This window comes from Eschscholzia californica, unplaced genomic scaffold, assembly GCF_041429995.1.
Source record: "Eschscholzia californica isolate CP2 unplaced genomic scaffold, dmEscCali1.0.p SCAF_4, whole genome shotgun sequence".
Lineage (NCBI taxonomy): Eukaryota > Viridiplantae > Streptophyta > Magnoliopsida > Ranunculales > Papaveraceae > Eschscholzia > Eschscholzia californica.
In genome coordinates, this window is record NW_028238461.1 from 52,023,262 (window position 1) to 52,038,730 (window position 15,469).

The 15,469-nt window shown below is 38.9% G+C and overlaps 3 protein-coding genes and 1 pseudogene across 3 annotated transcripts; all 4 read left to right on the forward strand.

Moving 5' to 3' along the window:
• Nucleotides 1-1,289: 1,289 nt before the first annotated feature.
• On the forward strand, nt 1,290-2,969 carry LOC147545924 (zeatin O-glucosyltransferase-like). The gene has a single exon (XM_086635978.1). It carries the CDS (start codon nt 1,410-1,412, stop codon nt 2,853-2,855), a length of 1,446 nt encoding a protein of 481 aa, XP_086492104.1. The 5' UTR covers nt 1,290-1,409; the 3' UTR covers nt 2,856-2,969.
• A 91-nt stretch (nt 2,970-3,060) lies between these two features.
• LOC147545925 (zeatin O-glucosyltransferase-like) lies at nt 3,061-6,158 on the forward strand. Its single transcript, XM_086635979.1, has one exon. The coding sequence runs from the start codon at nt 4,465-4,467 to the stop codon at nt 5,992-5,994; it is 1,530 nt and encodes a 509-aa protein (XP_086492105.1). The 5' UTR covers nt 3,061-4,464; the 3' UTR covers nt 5,995-6,158.
• Nucleotides 6,159-8,515: 2,357 nt separating this feature from the next.
• Nucleotides 8,516-10,014, forward strand: LOC147545926 (zeatin O-xylosyltransferase-like; annotated as a pseudogene).
• Nucleotides 10,015-11,023: 1,009 nt separating this feature from the next.
• On the forward strand, nt 11,024-13,378 carry LOC147545927 (zeatin O-glucosyltransferase-like). The gene has a single exon (XM_086635980.1). It carries the CDS (start codon nt 11,877-11,879, stop codon nt 13,314-13,316), a length of 1,440 nt encoding a protein of 479 aa, XP_086492106.1. The 5' UTR covers nt 11,024-11,876; the 3' UTR covers nt 13,317-13,378.
• Nucleotides 13,379-15,469: the final 2,091 nt, after the last annotated feature.

Genomic DNA, 15,469 nt, shown 5'->3' on the forward strand with positions numbered 1-15,469 from the left:
AGAGAAAGAACGTGATAGAGGGATGGATTGTAAGAAGGCGAGAAAGCCAGAGAGAGTGAGAAGACAATGAGAGAGGGAGGAAGAAAGCAAAGAGAGGGTGAGAAGAGGAAGAACAAATAAGTGTTGGTGGTTGCCGGAATTGAAGAAGAAGAAATGTTTTATTTCCCCGAAAATCTCCAAAATTTTACATCTTCTTTTTGCAATTTTACACCCCGTAAAAATATTCTTATTTTTCAAAAACGACAGTCTACTGTCTTGTGGGACACTTAGGTCCATGAAATCGGACCATCAAAATTCGTAATTTAGGGGTTATCGTGTTTATCACATCTTATTTGATGTATCAATGTCATTGTAAACGACTATCATAATCAATTTCTAAAATATAACGATCGAAATACATGCATTGAATTTCGAACACAAGCACCAAACAGAAAAACACATCGACATTGCACAAATATAATTTTATAAGCAAGGCGGGCGTAAATTAACATGTAAATTCCCCCCAACAAGTAGGGCGAATGTTATGATGTTAAGGACATAATAGCAAGAGTTTTAAGGCTTTTAACATTGGGCCAAAATATTCTAGGAACCTGTAATTATATGGCTGAGGGATTTTTTTTTTTTTTTTTTTTTTTTGTAGTTTACTGTTCTCAAGAAATCTTTGATATCTGTCTTTAGGTTTTTTCATCTCACCCACTCCCATGATCCAATTACATTTTTAAAAAGAGCTCAACTTCCTATCAAGTTCAAGATAGTAGCCAAGATGTTTGAAAAGTTCAATGCAAGTCCGACGAGTCAAACTCTCCCTCTGCATTACTATCTCTTTGAGATGTTCACGCAAAAGATGAAAATAATGAACCGTCTGATAATATGACAGAGGCACAATTGTGTCAAAAAAAATTTCGAACCCCAATTTATCTCATATTACTATTTAGTTTTTTTTTTGTTGAAAGATCACTATTTTAGTTGAGTAAGACACATCAATACGTACTACTACGTCGAAAGGTTACCCTTTCTGCCAGTAGAAAACAACTTTCTTCAGCTGATAATAACTCTTATAACAATAAGAATAAATGTTCGAAAACAAGAAAATTCAATGGCTGGCATCAGGAAATATAAGAAGATTAAGAGCCCATATGTCTCACCATAATAGTGATGCAGAAATAGACAAAGATTGACAAATTGTAGAAGAAACCCACACACATGTCTTGAGGTGTAGTCAAAATTCATCTGCTAAACCTTATCCCCCAAATTAAATAACATGAGGTCAGCATTTTGTTGGCATTTCTAAATCTTAAATCCCACTATCATATAAACCACTAAGCCTCAAAGAGCCTATAAATTCAAGGAACACATTATTCAAAACTCAAAACCCAAGCTCTTAGTCCATTTATCTTGATTTAGTGTTGATGGATGAAAATGATTCGAAGCAAGATGAGGCACCACCAGTGGTAATGGTGGTGGTTCCTCTACCAGCTCAGGGTCACCTCAACCAGTTACTTCACTTCTCTAGACTTGTATCGAAACGTCGGATACCGATTCATTTCGTTGGGTCAGCCACACATAATCGTCAAGCGAAGGAACGAGTTCACGGTTGGGAACCTTCGTCCGTCTCTAATATTCATTTCCATGACTTTCCTCTGCCAAGATTCGCAACACCTCCTCCAGATCCAAACGCAACAAATAAATGGCCGACTCACCTTCAACCTACTTTCGAAGCTGTCTTGAGCTTTCGTGAACCTTTAGCCAAACTTCTACTTTCACTTTCTAGCACGACACGACGAGTCGTTGTTGTTCATGACTCTGTCATGTGTTTTGCTGCTAAAGAAGCAACTTCAATTCCAAATGGAGAAGCCTATAGTTTCCAAAGTTGTTCAGCCTTTGCTGTCCTACTTTTCAAGTGGAGTCATCTTGGAAAACCTTCATTACCTGGTTTTGAAAATCTAAGTGAGGATTTGATTAATCTTTCTACTGATGGATGTATAAGTAATGACTTTCTCAAGTTCATTTCGGAACAAAGACACTTGTCTGAGTTTGATATTGGTGATCTGTTTAATACCTGCCACCCCATAGAAGGTCAGTTCATTGATATGTTAGCTCAAAATCTCTTTATTGGTGAAAACAAGAGACAATGGGCTTTTGGCCCGTTGAATCCTTTGGCGTTCGATTTCAACTCCGCTTCTGTCCGAGAAACAACACTCGCTGTATCCCGTCATAGATGCTTGGAGTGGTTAGACAAACAACCTGCGAATTCAGTTCTTTATGTTTCTTTTGGGACTATGACATCAATATCAGACGAACAAATTCAAGAGATCGCGCTTGGACTCCAACATTCAGAGCAAAGGTTTATTTGGTTGCTAAGGGACGCTGACCGTGGAGATGTTTATGCAGATGAAGATGAAGTTAGGAGAATAGAACTACCGGAAGGTTATGAAGAGAACGTGAAGGAAATCGGGAAGGTAGTCTGGGACTGGGCACCACAGCTTCAAATCCTGGCCCACGGATCTACTGGGGGATTCTTGAGCCACTGTGGATGGAACTCTTGTATGGAGAGTCTGAGCTTGGGGGTACCTATAGCAGCTTGGCCAATGCACTCAGACCAACCTATGAACACATTACTTGTGACCCAAGTGCTAAAGGTTGGTTTTGTTGCAAGACAGTGGGAAGAGAGACACATTGTTACCTCATCGCCGGTGATTGAAAGTGCAGTCAGGAAGTTGATGGCCTCTGAGGATGGGCATGAGGTAAGGAAGCAAGCAGAAGAACTAGGTATCTCCATTCGTGCCACTGTTTTAGAAGATGGGTCCTCAACTGCACAGTTCAATTCATTTCTCTCTCATATCTCTAGAGTCTAGGTCAACATAAAAGTAATTGTTTCCTAACCGTCTTATTACGCCATTCTGATGAAAACCTAAACCCAAACTTTTGAGAAATCAATGATGATAGAAAACTTCATGTGATGCTTACCAGATTTGCTCGAGTCAACTAACGTTGACTCGAGCAAAAAGTCAGCATTCTGCTCAGAACTTGTGAGTTCAACCCCAAAAATGTGCACAGGATTGAGCTCACTAACATTCATTTGGAACTGCAAAAAGTGAAAAGAAAAAACAGATTTAGCACGTACCAAACTAAGGACATGAGGTCAAAAATTATCCGTCAACGAAAAATAAAAACCTGACAACAGATTAAGAACCAGACATTTCCTGCTGCAACAAGGGCAGACAAGTCCTTCTGCACAACTTAATGCAACTGAAACCACATTCTAATGGAAGTATCAAAAAATTCATAATGGCCTTCTCAAATCCTACTAGAACAGTGCCAACATTGGCAGTCATCTTTGGGAGATAAATTTTTTAGGAACATCAGCCTATGCTAAATCAAGGGACAAACCCTCCGAGAGATGACGATGAATTGCTATTTCGGTAATTTGCAATAGTAATTAATTTTAAACTTTTATGTCTAGCCACGCTGTTCGAACCAGTCAGTACAGTAACACTAGTTGCAGCCCCCGCCCAGATGTAGTAGAGTTACTATCTCTTTGAGATGTTTGCAGAAAAGATGAACAACTGAACTCTTTGAGATATCGCACAATCATAATTTTATAAGCAATCCCAGCGTAAATTAACACGTGAATTCCCCCAAGTAGGGCGGATGTTATGATGTTAAGGACATAATAGCAAGAGTTTTAAGGCTTTAACGTTGGGCCAAAATATCTAGGGACCTGTAATTATATGGAGTAATATATTGAGGGTATTTTTTTTGGTAGTTTATTGTTCTCAAGAAATCTTAGGTACCTGTCTTCAGGTTCTTTCATCTCAGCCACTCCCATGATCCAATTACATTTTTGAAAAGAGCTCTAACTTCCTATCAAGTTCAAGAGTTTATATTTACCAAGATGTTTGAAAAGTTCAATGCAAGTCCGACGAGTCAAACACTCGCTCCGCATTACTATCTCTTTGAGAAGTTCACGAAAAAGATGAAAAAAAAAATGAACCATCTGATAACAAAAGTACATAGAGTTTGGATCCGAATCTGAAATATGATCGATGCACAATTGTGTCAAATTAAATTTTGGAGCGCAATTAATCTTCGATTACTATTTTAGTTGAGTAAGACACATCATTACATACTACTGCATGGTAAGCTTACCCTTTCTGCCAGTAGAAACAAGTTTAATAAATGAAACTATCACTTTCTTCAGCTGATAATAACTCTTATACCAATTAGGATAAATGTTCGAAAAAAAGAAATTTCGAGCATTTCAATGGCAGACAGCAGGAAATAAAAGAAGATTAACAGCACATATGTCTCACCATAATAGTGATGCAGAAATAGACAAATTGTAGAAGAATAAATACTTTTGTCTTGGGCTATATTCATAATTCATCTGCTAAACTATATCCCCAAATTAACCTTTAGGTCTGCATTTTGTTGGCATTTCTAAATCTTAAATCCCACTATTATATGAACCCCCTAAACCTCAAAGAGCCTATAAATTCAGGAACACATCACTCAAAACTCAAACCACAAACTCTTCTTTCAGTTTTGATGGATCAGAATGATTTGGAGAAAGAGGAGGAGCCACCAGTGGTAATGGTGGTGGTTCCTCTGCCAGCTCAAGGTCACCTCAACCAGTTACTTCACTTCTCTAGACTTGTATCGAGACATCGGATACCGGTTTATTTCGTCGGGTCAGCCACACATAATCGTCAAGCGAAGGAACGAGTTCACGGTTGGGAACTTTCGTCTGTCTCTAATATTCATTTCCATGATTTTCCTCTGCCAAGATTCGCAACACCTCCTCCAGATCCAAATGCGCCAAATAAATGGCCGACTCACCTTCATCCTACTTTTGAAGCTGTTTTGAGCTTTCGTGAACCTTTAGCCGAACTTCTACTTTCTCTCTCTTGCACGACACGACGGGTTGTTGTTGTTCATGACTCTGTCATGTGTTTTGCTGCTAAAGAAGCAACTTCAATTCCAAATGGAGAAGCCTATAGTTTCCAAAGTTGTTCAGCCTTTGCTGTTCTTCTTTTCAAGTGGAGTCATCTTGGAAAACCTTCATTATCTGGTTTTAAAAATCTAAGTGAGGATTTGATTAATCTTTCTATTGATGGGTGTATAAGTAATGACTTCCTCAAGTTCATTTCGAAACAAAGACACTTGACTGAATTTGATGTTGGTGATCTGTTTAATACCTGCCACCCCATAGAAGGTCAGTTCATTGATATGTTAGCTCAAAATCTCTTTATTGGTGAAAACAAGAGACAATGGGCTTTTGGCCCGTTGAACCCTTTGGCGTTCGATTTCAACTCCGCTTCTGTCCGAGAAACAACACTCGCTGTATCCCGTCATAGATGCTTGGAGTGGTTAGACAAACAACCTGCGAATTCAGTTCTTTATGTTTCTTTTGGGACTATTACATCAATATCAGACGAACAAATTCAAGAGATCGCGCTTGGACTCCAACATTCAGAGCAAAGGTTTATTTGGTCGCTAAGGGATGCTGACCGTGGAGATGTTTATGCAGATGAAGATGAAGTTAGGAGAATAGAACTACCGGAAGGTTATGAAGAGAACGTGGAGGAAATCGGGATGGTAGTCCGCGACTGGGCACCACAGCTTCAAATCCTGGCCCACGGATCTACTGGGGGATTCTTGAGCCACTGTGGATGGAACTCTTGTATGGAGAGTCTGAGCTTGGGGGTACCTATAGCAGCTTGGCCAATGCACTCAGACCAACCTATGAACACATTACTTGTGACCCAAGTGCTAAAGGTTGGTTTTGTTGCAAGACAGTGGGAAGAGAGACACATTGTTACCTCATCGCCGGTGATTGAAAGTGCAGTCAGGAAGTTGATGGCCTCTGAGGATGGGCATGAGGTAAGGGAGCGAGCAGAAAAACTAAGTATCGCCATTCGTGGCACTGTTTCAGAAGATGGGTCCTCGACTGCAGAGTTCAGTTCATTTCTCTCTCATATCTCTAGAGTCTAGGTCAAAAAAGTAATTGTTTCCTAAGCGTCTTCTTACGACATTCTGATGAAAACCTAAACTGAAACTTTTGAGAAATCAATGATGATAGAAAACTTCATGTAATGCTTACCAGATTTGCTTGAGTCAACCAAGTCAGTATTCTGCTCAGAACTTATGAGTTAAAACTCAAAAATGTGCACAGGATTGAGCTCACTAACATTCATTTGGAACTGCAAAAAGTGAAAAGAAAGAACAGATTTAGCATGTATCTAACTAAGGACATGAGGTCAAACAATTATCCGTCAATGAAAAATAAAAACATGACAACAGATTAAGAACCAGACATTTCCTGCTGCAACAAGGGTAGACAAGTCCTGCTGCACAACTTAATGCAACTGGAACCAAATTCTAATGGAAGTATCAAAAAATTCATAATGGCCTTCTTGAATCCTACTAGAACAGTGCGCACATTGACAGTCATCTGTGGAAGATAATTTTTGAGGACCATCAGCCTATGATAAATCAAACCCACGGAGAGATGACGATGAATTGCTATTTCAGTAACTTGCAAATTTTTTTTTGGAATAGTTTGATTGAATTAAGAAAAGGAACACGAATTTACAAACCCCTAGGGGTTAAGAAAGCGAAAAAACATTACAAGAAGAAGATAAAAGCATCCCAATTCTTGATCGTATCCACAAAAGAATAACTCTTAACTCCCGGAATGCATCTACTCCAATGGAACAGGAAGCACTTCGCAGAGAAGATAACATGCTCTGCTGAACGATATTGTCGCGGAAGATGACCTCATTCCTGGCCTTCCAAATGGCCCAAATGATGGCTTTAGGAATTAAGTTTATGATTAGCTTTTTCAGTTTCATACCTTGCCAAGCCAGCAACAGATTTGGGACCTGAGCTGGGGTAGACCAAGCTAACATCAGACTCGAAATAAAGTACTGCCGAACTTTGTCGGTTGACTCGCAATGAACAAACAAATGGGACACCGATTCTTCATCCTAGAGAGGGCATCTATTGGGAGTACACTGGCCCCTTTTTCTCAGGATGTCCATAGTGGGAACTTTCCCTAAACAAACAGCCCACAAAGTGAAGCTGACCCGTTGTTTCAGTAACTTGCAATAGTAATGAATTTTACACTTTTATTTCTAGCCACGCTGTTTGAACCAGTCAGTACAGTAACACTAGTTGCTGCCCCCGCCCAGATGTAGTAGAGTTACTATCTCTTTGAGATGTTTGCAGAAAAGATGAACAACTGAACTGCTTGATTACTATAACATAATATTCGGATCCTCTTGGCACAATAGAATTGTTGTTTGGTTCCGTTACCTATCCCCTCAAACGAAACCAAACAAATAAATTTTTGGAACGGTAAATTTCACCAAACTATGTTCAATTTTAGTTGGGCGTAAGATGGAATGGTACATTCTACTGCATCAAAACGTTATGCTTTTTACCATATAGATAACAATTTTAATTCATGAAACTTTCCATCCCTCTTGCGACACTATATAAGTAAGGGTATTCCACTATCACTTTTCATTTAGGGCCCTCCTAACATGCGTTCTAAGGACGCTTGTGCAGTCAAAATATCTTTTTACTTCATAAGGTATCAAATGGTAGGTCCAAGAATGGGAATATTTTGGTCGGTGTGAAAATTATGAAAATCTACTGAAACAATGAGATAATGTGCAAATGATGGAATTGTGATGAGATTATTTGAGTTAAGCTTATTAAAGAACAGAGAAGCATAAAATCTAGTTATCTTACCTTAACAATAATTGATGAAGATTAGAAACGAAACTAGAAACATTTTATTCAACGCTTGTTTAAATTTTGGAGGTTATTATAGTATGTAAATGTAAATGCATATTCTTTTCAAAAAAAAAATGTAAATGCATATATGTATATTCCATTATTTATGACCTATTTAGTGAGTTAAGATGTATAAAAATATGCACTATAAATTTTACTAGATACCTAATTAAGATATATTAGTTATAAACATATATTTTCACAAAACAAATAAAGCATTTTTCCTCCTATTTATCTAGTTTCATTAAGATTTTAGCATTTTCCTTTAGGAGATAACCAAATTTTTTAACTTGGAAATATTTTTCTCAGAATAAATTTGTTTCATCTTTCTATAATTTCGAAAAATAGATTTGTTTCCTTTTCCATACTCTGTATTGAAATTTTTCTATCAGATTCAGATTTTTTTTATCCAAATGTAATGGAAATACCAAAATTTGGGTAATTTCTACCCAAATTAAGAGCATTCCACCGACATTTCTACATTTAGTTTCTGTAGCTTTTATTTCACGCACCTTAATTCAAAACTGAAAATTTTCGACAATTTGGGCCGAAATTTTTGCGCTTTTTGATTCCTTGCTAAAATCCCACCATTACTTAGAACGACACAAACATTGAAGAGCCTATAAATTCAAACTAAGCCTTTCAAACCTAAAAACACAAATTGTTCTTTTCTCTACCTTGATTAGAGTTAATGGGTCAAAGGGATGTGAACATGGAGAAAAAGGTGTCACCAGTGGTAGTGGTGGTGGTTCCTCTACCGGCTCAAAGCCATCTCAGCCAATTGCTCCATTTCTCTAGACTTGTATCTGAACATCAGATAGAGGTCCATTTTGTGGCATCAGCCACACATAACCGTCAAGTAAAAGAAAGAGTTCATGGGTGGGACCCTTCGACCGTCTCTAATATTCATTTCCATGATTTTCCTCTCCCAACATTTCAAACACCTCCTCCTGATCCAAATGCATTAAATAAATGGCCGACTCACCTTCTACCTACTTTCGAAGCTGTCTTGAGCTTTCGTGAACCTTTGGCAGAACTTCTACATTCACTTTCTAGCACGACTAGACGAGTTGTGGTTGTTCATGACTCTGTTATGTGTTTTGCTGCTAAAGAAGCAACTTCAATTCCAAATGGAGAAGCCTATAGTTTCCAAAGTTGCTCAGCCTTAGGCGTGTTGCCTTTCAAGTGGATGAGTCTTGGGAAACCTTCAATTCCTGGTTTTGAAAATCTAAGTGAGGATTCAATTAATCTTTCTGTTGATGATTGTCTGACTAATGAATTTCTCAAGTTCATGTCTCAGCAAAGTCATTTTTCTGAGTTTGATGTTGGACATCTCTTAAACACTTGTCGTCCTCTTGAAGGTAAGTTCATTGATATGTTAGCTCAGAAACCATTCGATGGAAACAAGAGACAATAGGCTTTTGGCCCATTGATTCCTTTAGCATTTGCTTCCAACTCCGCTTCCATCCAAGAAGCGGCACTCTCTATTTCCCGTCATAGATGTTTGGAGTGGTTAGACAATAAGCCTCCAAATTCAGTTATTTATGTTTCATTTGGGACTATGACATCGTTGCCAGATGAACAAATTAGAGAGATCGCACTTGGACTCCAACATTCAGGGCAGAGGTTTATATGGTCGCTAAGGGAAGCGGACCGTGGAGATGTTTATGCAGATGAAGATGATGCTAGAAGAATAGAACTACCTGAAGGTTACGAAGAGAAGGTGAAAGAAGTTGGGTTGGTAGTTCGGGACTGGGCTCCACAACTTGAAATCCTGGCCCATAGATCTATAGGGGGGTTCTTAAGCCATTGTGGATGGAACTCTTGTATGGAGAGTCTTAGCTTAGGGGTGCCTATAGCAGCATGGCCAATGCACTCGGACCAACCTATGAATACATTGTTAGTGACCCAAATACTGAAGGTGGGTTTTGTTGCAAGAGACTGGGAAAACAGAGACAGTGTTACCTCTTCGACAGTGATTGAAAGTGCAGTCAGGAAGTTGATGGCCTCCGAGGATGGGCACGAGGCAAGGAAGCGAGCAAAGGTACTAGGTATCGCCATTCGTCACGCTGTCTCAGACGATGGGCCCTCAACTGCAGAGTTTAATTCATTTCTCTCTCATATTTCTAGAATCTAGCATACCATAAAAGTTATTGTTTCTATATCGTGTTCTTATTCGAACATTAACTACTTTCATATTTATACAGAATTGCAATGAGTGCAACCTGATGAAAAACGCTAATCCAAAACTTTTGAGAAATTATTAGAAACTTCATGTAATGCTTACCAGATTCGTTTGAGTCAAACCAGTCAGTATTTGATCAGAACTTATGGGTTCAACCTGAAACGTGCACAAGATCGAGCTCATTAACATTCATTTGGAACTATAAAATCAGATTTAGCTTGTAAGTCAGAGGACATAACGTCAAGAAAATTGACAGACACGACAAGTTAGTCGGGTGGCTCATCAAAAGTAAATGCAGATAAATTCTTCTGCACAACTTAAGGCAGCTGAGATCCACTTAACTAGATACTGCTCGACCAACTTTCTCATCCCTAACTCCTATTTTAGTTAGAATAAGACTAATAGTTTGGGATGATAATGGATTGGAAGAAACAAAGAAAAAGTCGGAATAAAGGAGTGTCAAACTCACATCTCGTGCTTGTTGTGTATGATGTTTACCATCTAAACTACATATTATTGAAAAAGTAATGAATTTTAAATTTTCATGTCTAGTCAGGCTGTTTGAAAGGCCCAGTACAGTTGCACGAGTCCTACCCGGACTCTTGTGTTGTAGAGTGACTATCTCTTCGAGATGCTCACAGAAAAGATGAGCAAGTGAACAGGACAATGAAGTTGCATGGACCGCATCCACTCAAATACATTCCTATGTCATACCATCTCCTTCAGATGTTTATGGGAAAGATGAGCATCTGATGCATCATGGGAGAAATCAACGTCTCAACGACAAATTCGACAAAACAACTAGTTAGGTTGGACATAAAAACAAACGAACTAGATAGTAATTTTGATACTCCTTTCTTTCTCACCTTTCACCCCTCTCAACCACTACCACAACCTACGTTGGAAAAATTGGCAACAGGGTCTGTAGGCAGATCCGGGACTAAGCTTGATCGTATTTACACAAGACTAGTCGGATGATATAAATATAGGAGCATAATTTATTTTGTATGTGTAGGTATTAATAATTTTAGGGGTGGGCAACGGTCGGTCGAACCGACCAAACTGAACCCGGCCGAACCGAACCAAATGACTTTTAGGCCGAACCGAACCAAATGACTTTTAGGCCGAACCGAAGTTCTGGGTTACCTAGCTGCCCAAATGATGAAGTTGACTCTAGGAGGGGATTTTAGAGGACCACAGCACTTCAAAATCGAAGTTCTGGGTTACCTGGCTCTTACTGATAAAGGATCCTTCTCCTTTATGAGCCAAACTTCAGTGTCTTTCTCATCCTCCTTTGGATGGAATTCCTGCCAAACTGCCAGCAAGTGAGAATAAATTGGGATTTCCCAGTCATTTAGGTTTCTCTAAGAGTGATTTCCCAGGCATTAAAGACAAACAACTTTAATGCTCGCCTTGGACGAGTTTCGCCTCAACAGAGAAATATGATGGTGGTTCCTATGAGAGTATGAGTGGGCCAAAAAAAATGGCCAAAGAGGCCCAGCAGAATCTCAAGTTTAGAGTTTCATCCAAGTTGTCAATAATTTAAAGATATTCTTTCTAATAAGGAAGAATATTAAGCCGTAATCAAATTGAATTAAAATTGATATGAATTACTTCCACGTAAGGTAATTGTTCAAAAGATTACTATATTAACTATTAAGGTTGATTGTAATCCAAGAGAGAAAATGAGAATCCATCATTTCATTAGATTTATTCATTTTTTTACCTGATTTATGTTTAATTCTATATTGTATTAGCCTCCTTCCTTATTGTATTTTTCATGTCCTTTATCTGTAAATAGTTATATCTATGTATAAATATTGGCTTGAGCAATTGCCTTCCTCAAGTTGAAGAAGACATTTAATCTATAGAAGTCAAGATTTTATAGATGGATCAAAAAGATTTGAATGTGAAGAAAGAGGAGTTGCTACCAGTGGTAATGGTGGTGGTTCCTATACCAGTTCAAAGTCATCTCAACCAACTTCTTAATTTCTCTCTACTTGTATCAAAACATCAGATACCGATTCATGTCGTCGGCTCGAGCACACATAATCGTCAAGGGAAGGAACGACTTGAGGGTTGGGAACCTTCGTCCCTCTCTAATATTCATTTCCATGATTTTCCTATCTCACCATTCCAATCACCTCCTCCTGATCCATCGAGTAAGTTTCCAACTCACTTTCTACCTTTGTATGAAGCTGTCATGAGCCTTCGTAAACCTTTAGCTGAACTTCTACTTTCTCTCTCTGGCACGGCTCGACGAGTTGTGGTTGTTCATGACTGTTGTTTACGTTTTGCTGGTAAAGAAGCAACTTTAATTCCAAATGGAGAATCCTATAGTTTCCTAGTTACTTCAGCCTTTGTTTGCATAGTTATGAAGTGGATGGGTCTTGGGAGACCTACAATTCCTGGTTTTGAAAATATAAGTAAGGATTTGGTTAATCTTTCATTTGATGATGTTGTGAGTAGTGACTTCCTTAAACTCATTTATGAGCAATGCGAATTGGTTGAGTTTGACACTGCTGATATATTGAACACTTGTTGTCCTATAGAAGGTAAGTTCATTGATATGTTAGCTCAAAAGCCCTTTGCTGGTGAAAACAAGAGACCATGGGCTTTTGGCCCATTCAACCCTGTAGCATTTGATTCCAAGCCTGCTTCTGTCCAAGAAACGACACTCTCTATTTTTCGCCATAGATGCTTGGAGTGGTTAGACAAACAACCTCCGAACTCAGTCCTTTACGTTGCATTTGGTTCTACGGCAACGTTATCGGAAGAACAAATCAGAGAGCTCGCACTTGGACTCGAACATTCAGGGCAAAAATTTATATGGTCGTTAAGGGAAGCAGACCGTGGAGATATTTATGCATATCAAGGTAGGAGAATAGAACTACCAGAAGGTTACGAAGAAAGGGTGAAGGAAAGGGGGATTATAGTACGGGACTGGGCTCCACAACTTCAGATCCTAGCCCACAAATCTACTGGGGGATTCTTAAGCCATTGCGGATGGGCCTCTTCCTTGGAAAGTCTGACCTCAGGGGTGCCTATAGCAGCTTATCCAATGTACGGGGACCAATCTGTACAAACATTATTGCTGACCCAAATCCTAAAGGTTGGTTTGGTTGCAAGAGATTGGAAAAACATGGACAAATTAACTTCATCGACAGAGGTCGAAGGTGTAGTGAGAAAGTTGATGGATTCGGAAGAAGGGAATGAGGTAAGAAAGCGAGCGAAGGAACTAGGCCTCGCCATTCATCAGGCCACCTCAGAAGAAGGATCTTCAACTGCAAAGTTTAATTTATTTATTTCTCATATATCTAGAGCGTAGCTCAACATGAAGGCTATCAGATGGGTTAGAGTGACGAGATGAGTTAGTATGCCTTAGAAATCATTAGGTTTTCTTGTTCTCATGCACAAATTCGAGGAAGTGGTGTTTTCTAGTTTGGGTCCAATGTTTGCAGTTAAGACCTTTCATGCGGTGGACCTTTAGGAAAGATTCAACTTGATAGGAACCTGAATGTAAACTTTATTTAATCTCAGATTTTTAACAGTTTTTTTCACGTGAGAGCATTGAAATAATGCGATGTGTGTAATTGTTGTTTGGGTTGGGATAAGTTTATCTCAATTTCCGGCGACATTGTTTGGGTTGGGATAAGTTCGTCTCAATTTCCGGCGACCTTCAAACTAAAAAAAAAAATTGTATATATCTCTCTTCCTCTTCTTCTTCTCTTTTCTTCTTCTTTTTCCCATTCTCTTCTTTCTGTACTCTCTTTTCTCCGGCCAAGGGGATGAGCTCCTTCGCCGGAGAAGAAACAGTAGAGGGTAAAGAGAGGCAAAAAAGAAGAGAATAAGAAGGAAGAAAAAGGAAGAAAGGAGAAAAAAAAAATTAGTTCACGTTCGCTGGAAAATTTGGCCGATTTGCAACCTTCGTCGGAGAAGACGATGAGGTGGCGAGAGAGATGAAGAGGAGGAAAGAGGTGATGAAATGGAGGAGAGAGGTGAACTTAATTTGTTTTCAAGATTTTTTAGGAATTAATTCATATTCGACGGATTTCATGAAAGAGTTAAAAAAAATTGGCCCTTGGGATCCAAAACGAACGGTCACTTACGGGTCCAAAAGCCCAAAACGCTGAATCAATCACAAATTAGGAGCCAAAACGGAACTAACCCTGCTGAATTGCATGGAATACCAAATGATGGAAAAACCATATTTCTATAAAAATAAGCTTATTGTCTCTCGTGTCTGCAGAATTGCAATGTATGTCATCCGATGAAAAACCCTAATCCAAATACTTGGAAAAAGCATATGATAGGATTAGTTGGGATTTCTCCTCAGCAACTTTCTCAGTCCTCATAAAATTAGGGCAAATATCACAGAACATTGTTTCGAATTAAATTAGGGCAAATTTTTATCCTCGTATCAGTGCATGACTTTAGCTTAGTAAGATATATAAATTACTTACAAAAAGAGTTTTTCAAGAGCCATACCCATAGCGCTTTAGAGTTCGGAAACCCTAACTCTTCTAAAGAAGAAAAGAACCAAAAGAAACAGAAAACCCTAAAATGGCTGGGCCAGTTTCTATCTTCTAATGATCCTTCAAGATCGCAAGGTTAGAATCACAAAGGATCTATTACGTAAATCAAGATAAAATAATTTAACCTAGAACACAAACATTAGGGCAGAAAGTGAACATACCTTCGCAAGATCTTGAAAAAGAACTTCACATGATAAAAATCATGGCTGAAATTCAAAAATGGCAGAGGTAACCTATGATACCACGGAAGACTCTGATTAGGGCTCTCTCTCTCCCCCTGATGCTTTCCCGCCATTGTTACCCGCCTTCTCGCCGTCGATTTCATTTTCCCGCGATCAATTTCGTATGACTTCACAGATCACCGACAATTCTTTCAGAAGTTCCGAACATTCAGAAGTTCTAAAGGCGCCACAATGTTAGCAGCAGAAGTTAAATTTGCCAGCATATAGGCGCCACAATTGTTGCACCAGGAGTTAAATTGGCCAGCATATAGGCACCACTTTTTTTACAAACCCTTTTTTGTTAGTCAAAGGCAATAGGGGATTTTATAGGCAATGTCCAAAGTTGCTAGTGGCAATCTTGATAAAGGCAATTTCAAATTTGGTTAAAACCAATGTGTATTTGGAGGCAATATCGCATTCAATGTTTGACCTAATGGAGTCAATTGCCATTAGGTCGTCGGTGGCCAGCGACCTTAAATTTTTATTTTTCTTCTTCTTGCTCCCCTTTTCTTCTTCTTGCTCCCCTTTTGGGCTGGAACGTATGGTGTCAAGGCGAAATCAATTTCTCGAAGATACCCGAGTGCAAAGACTTATTCTTGCTCTGCTACTAGTTTCCATATGATGCTTATAATATGCTCTAAATCCCTCCTATCTCTAACAAACTTTCAATGTGGGATTAAACTAAAAGAGGGTACACTCATAGTTAGACAACACTCGTAATTGGA

Coding starts and splice junctions, on each gene's coding strand:
- LOC147545924 (XM_086635978.1), top strand. CDS start 1,410: ATGGATGAAAATGATTCGAAGCAAGATGAGGCACCACCAGTGGTAATG.
- LOC147545927 (XM_086635980.1), top strand. CDS start 11,877: ATGGATCAAAAAGATTTGAATGTGAAGAAAGAGGAGTTGCTACCAGTG.
- LOC147545925 (XM_086635979.1), top strand. CDS start 4,465: ATGAACCCCCTAAACCTCAAAGAGCCTATAAATTCAGGAACACATCAC.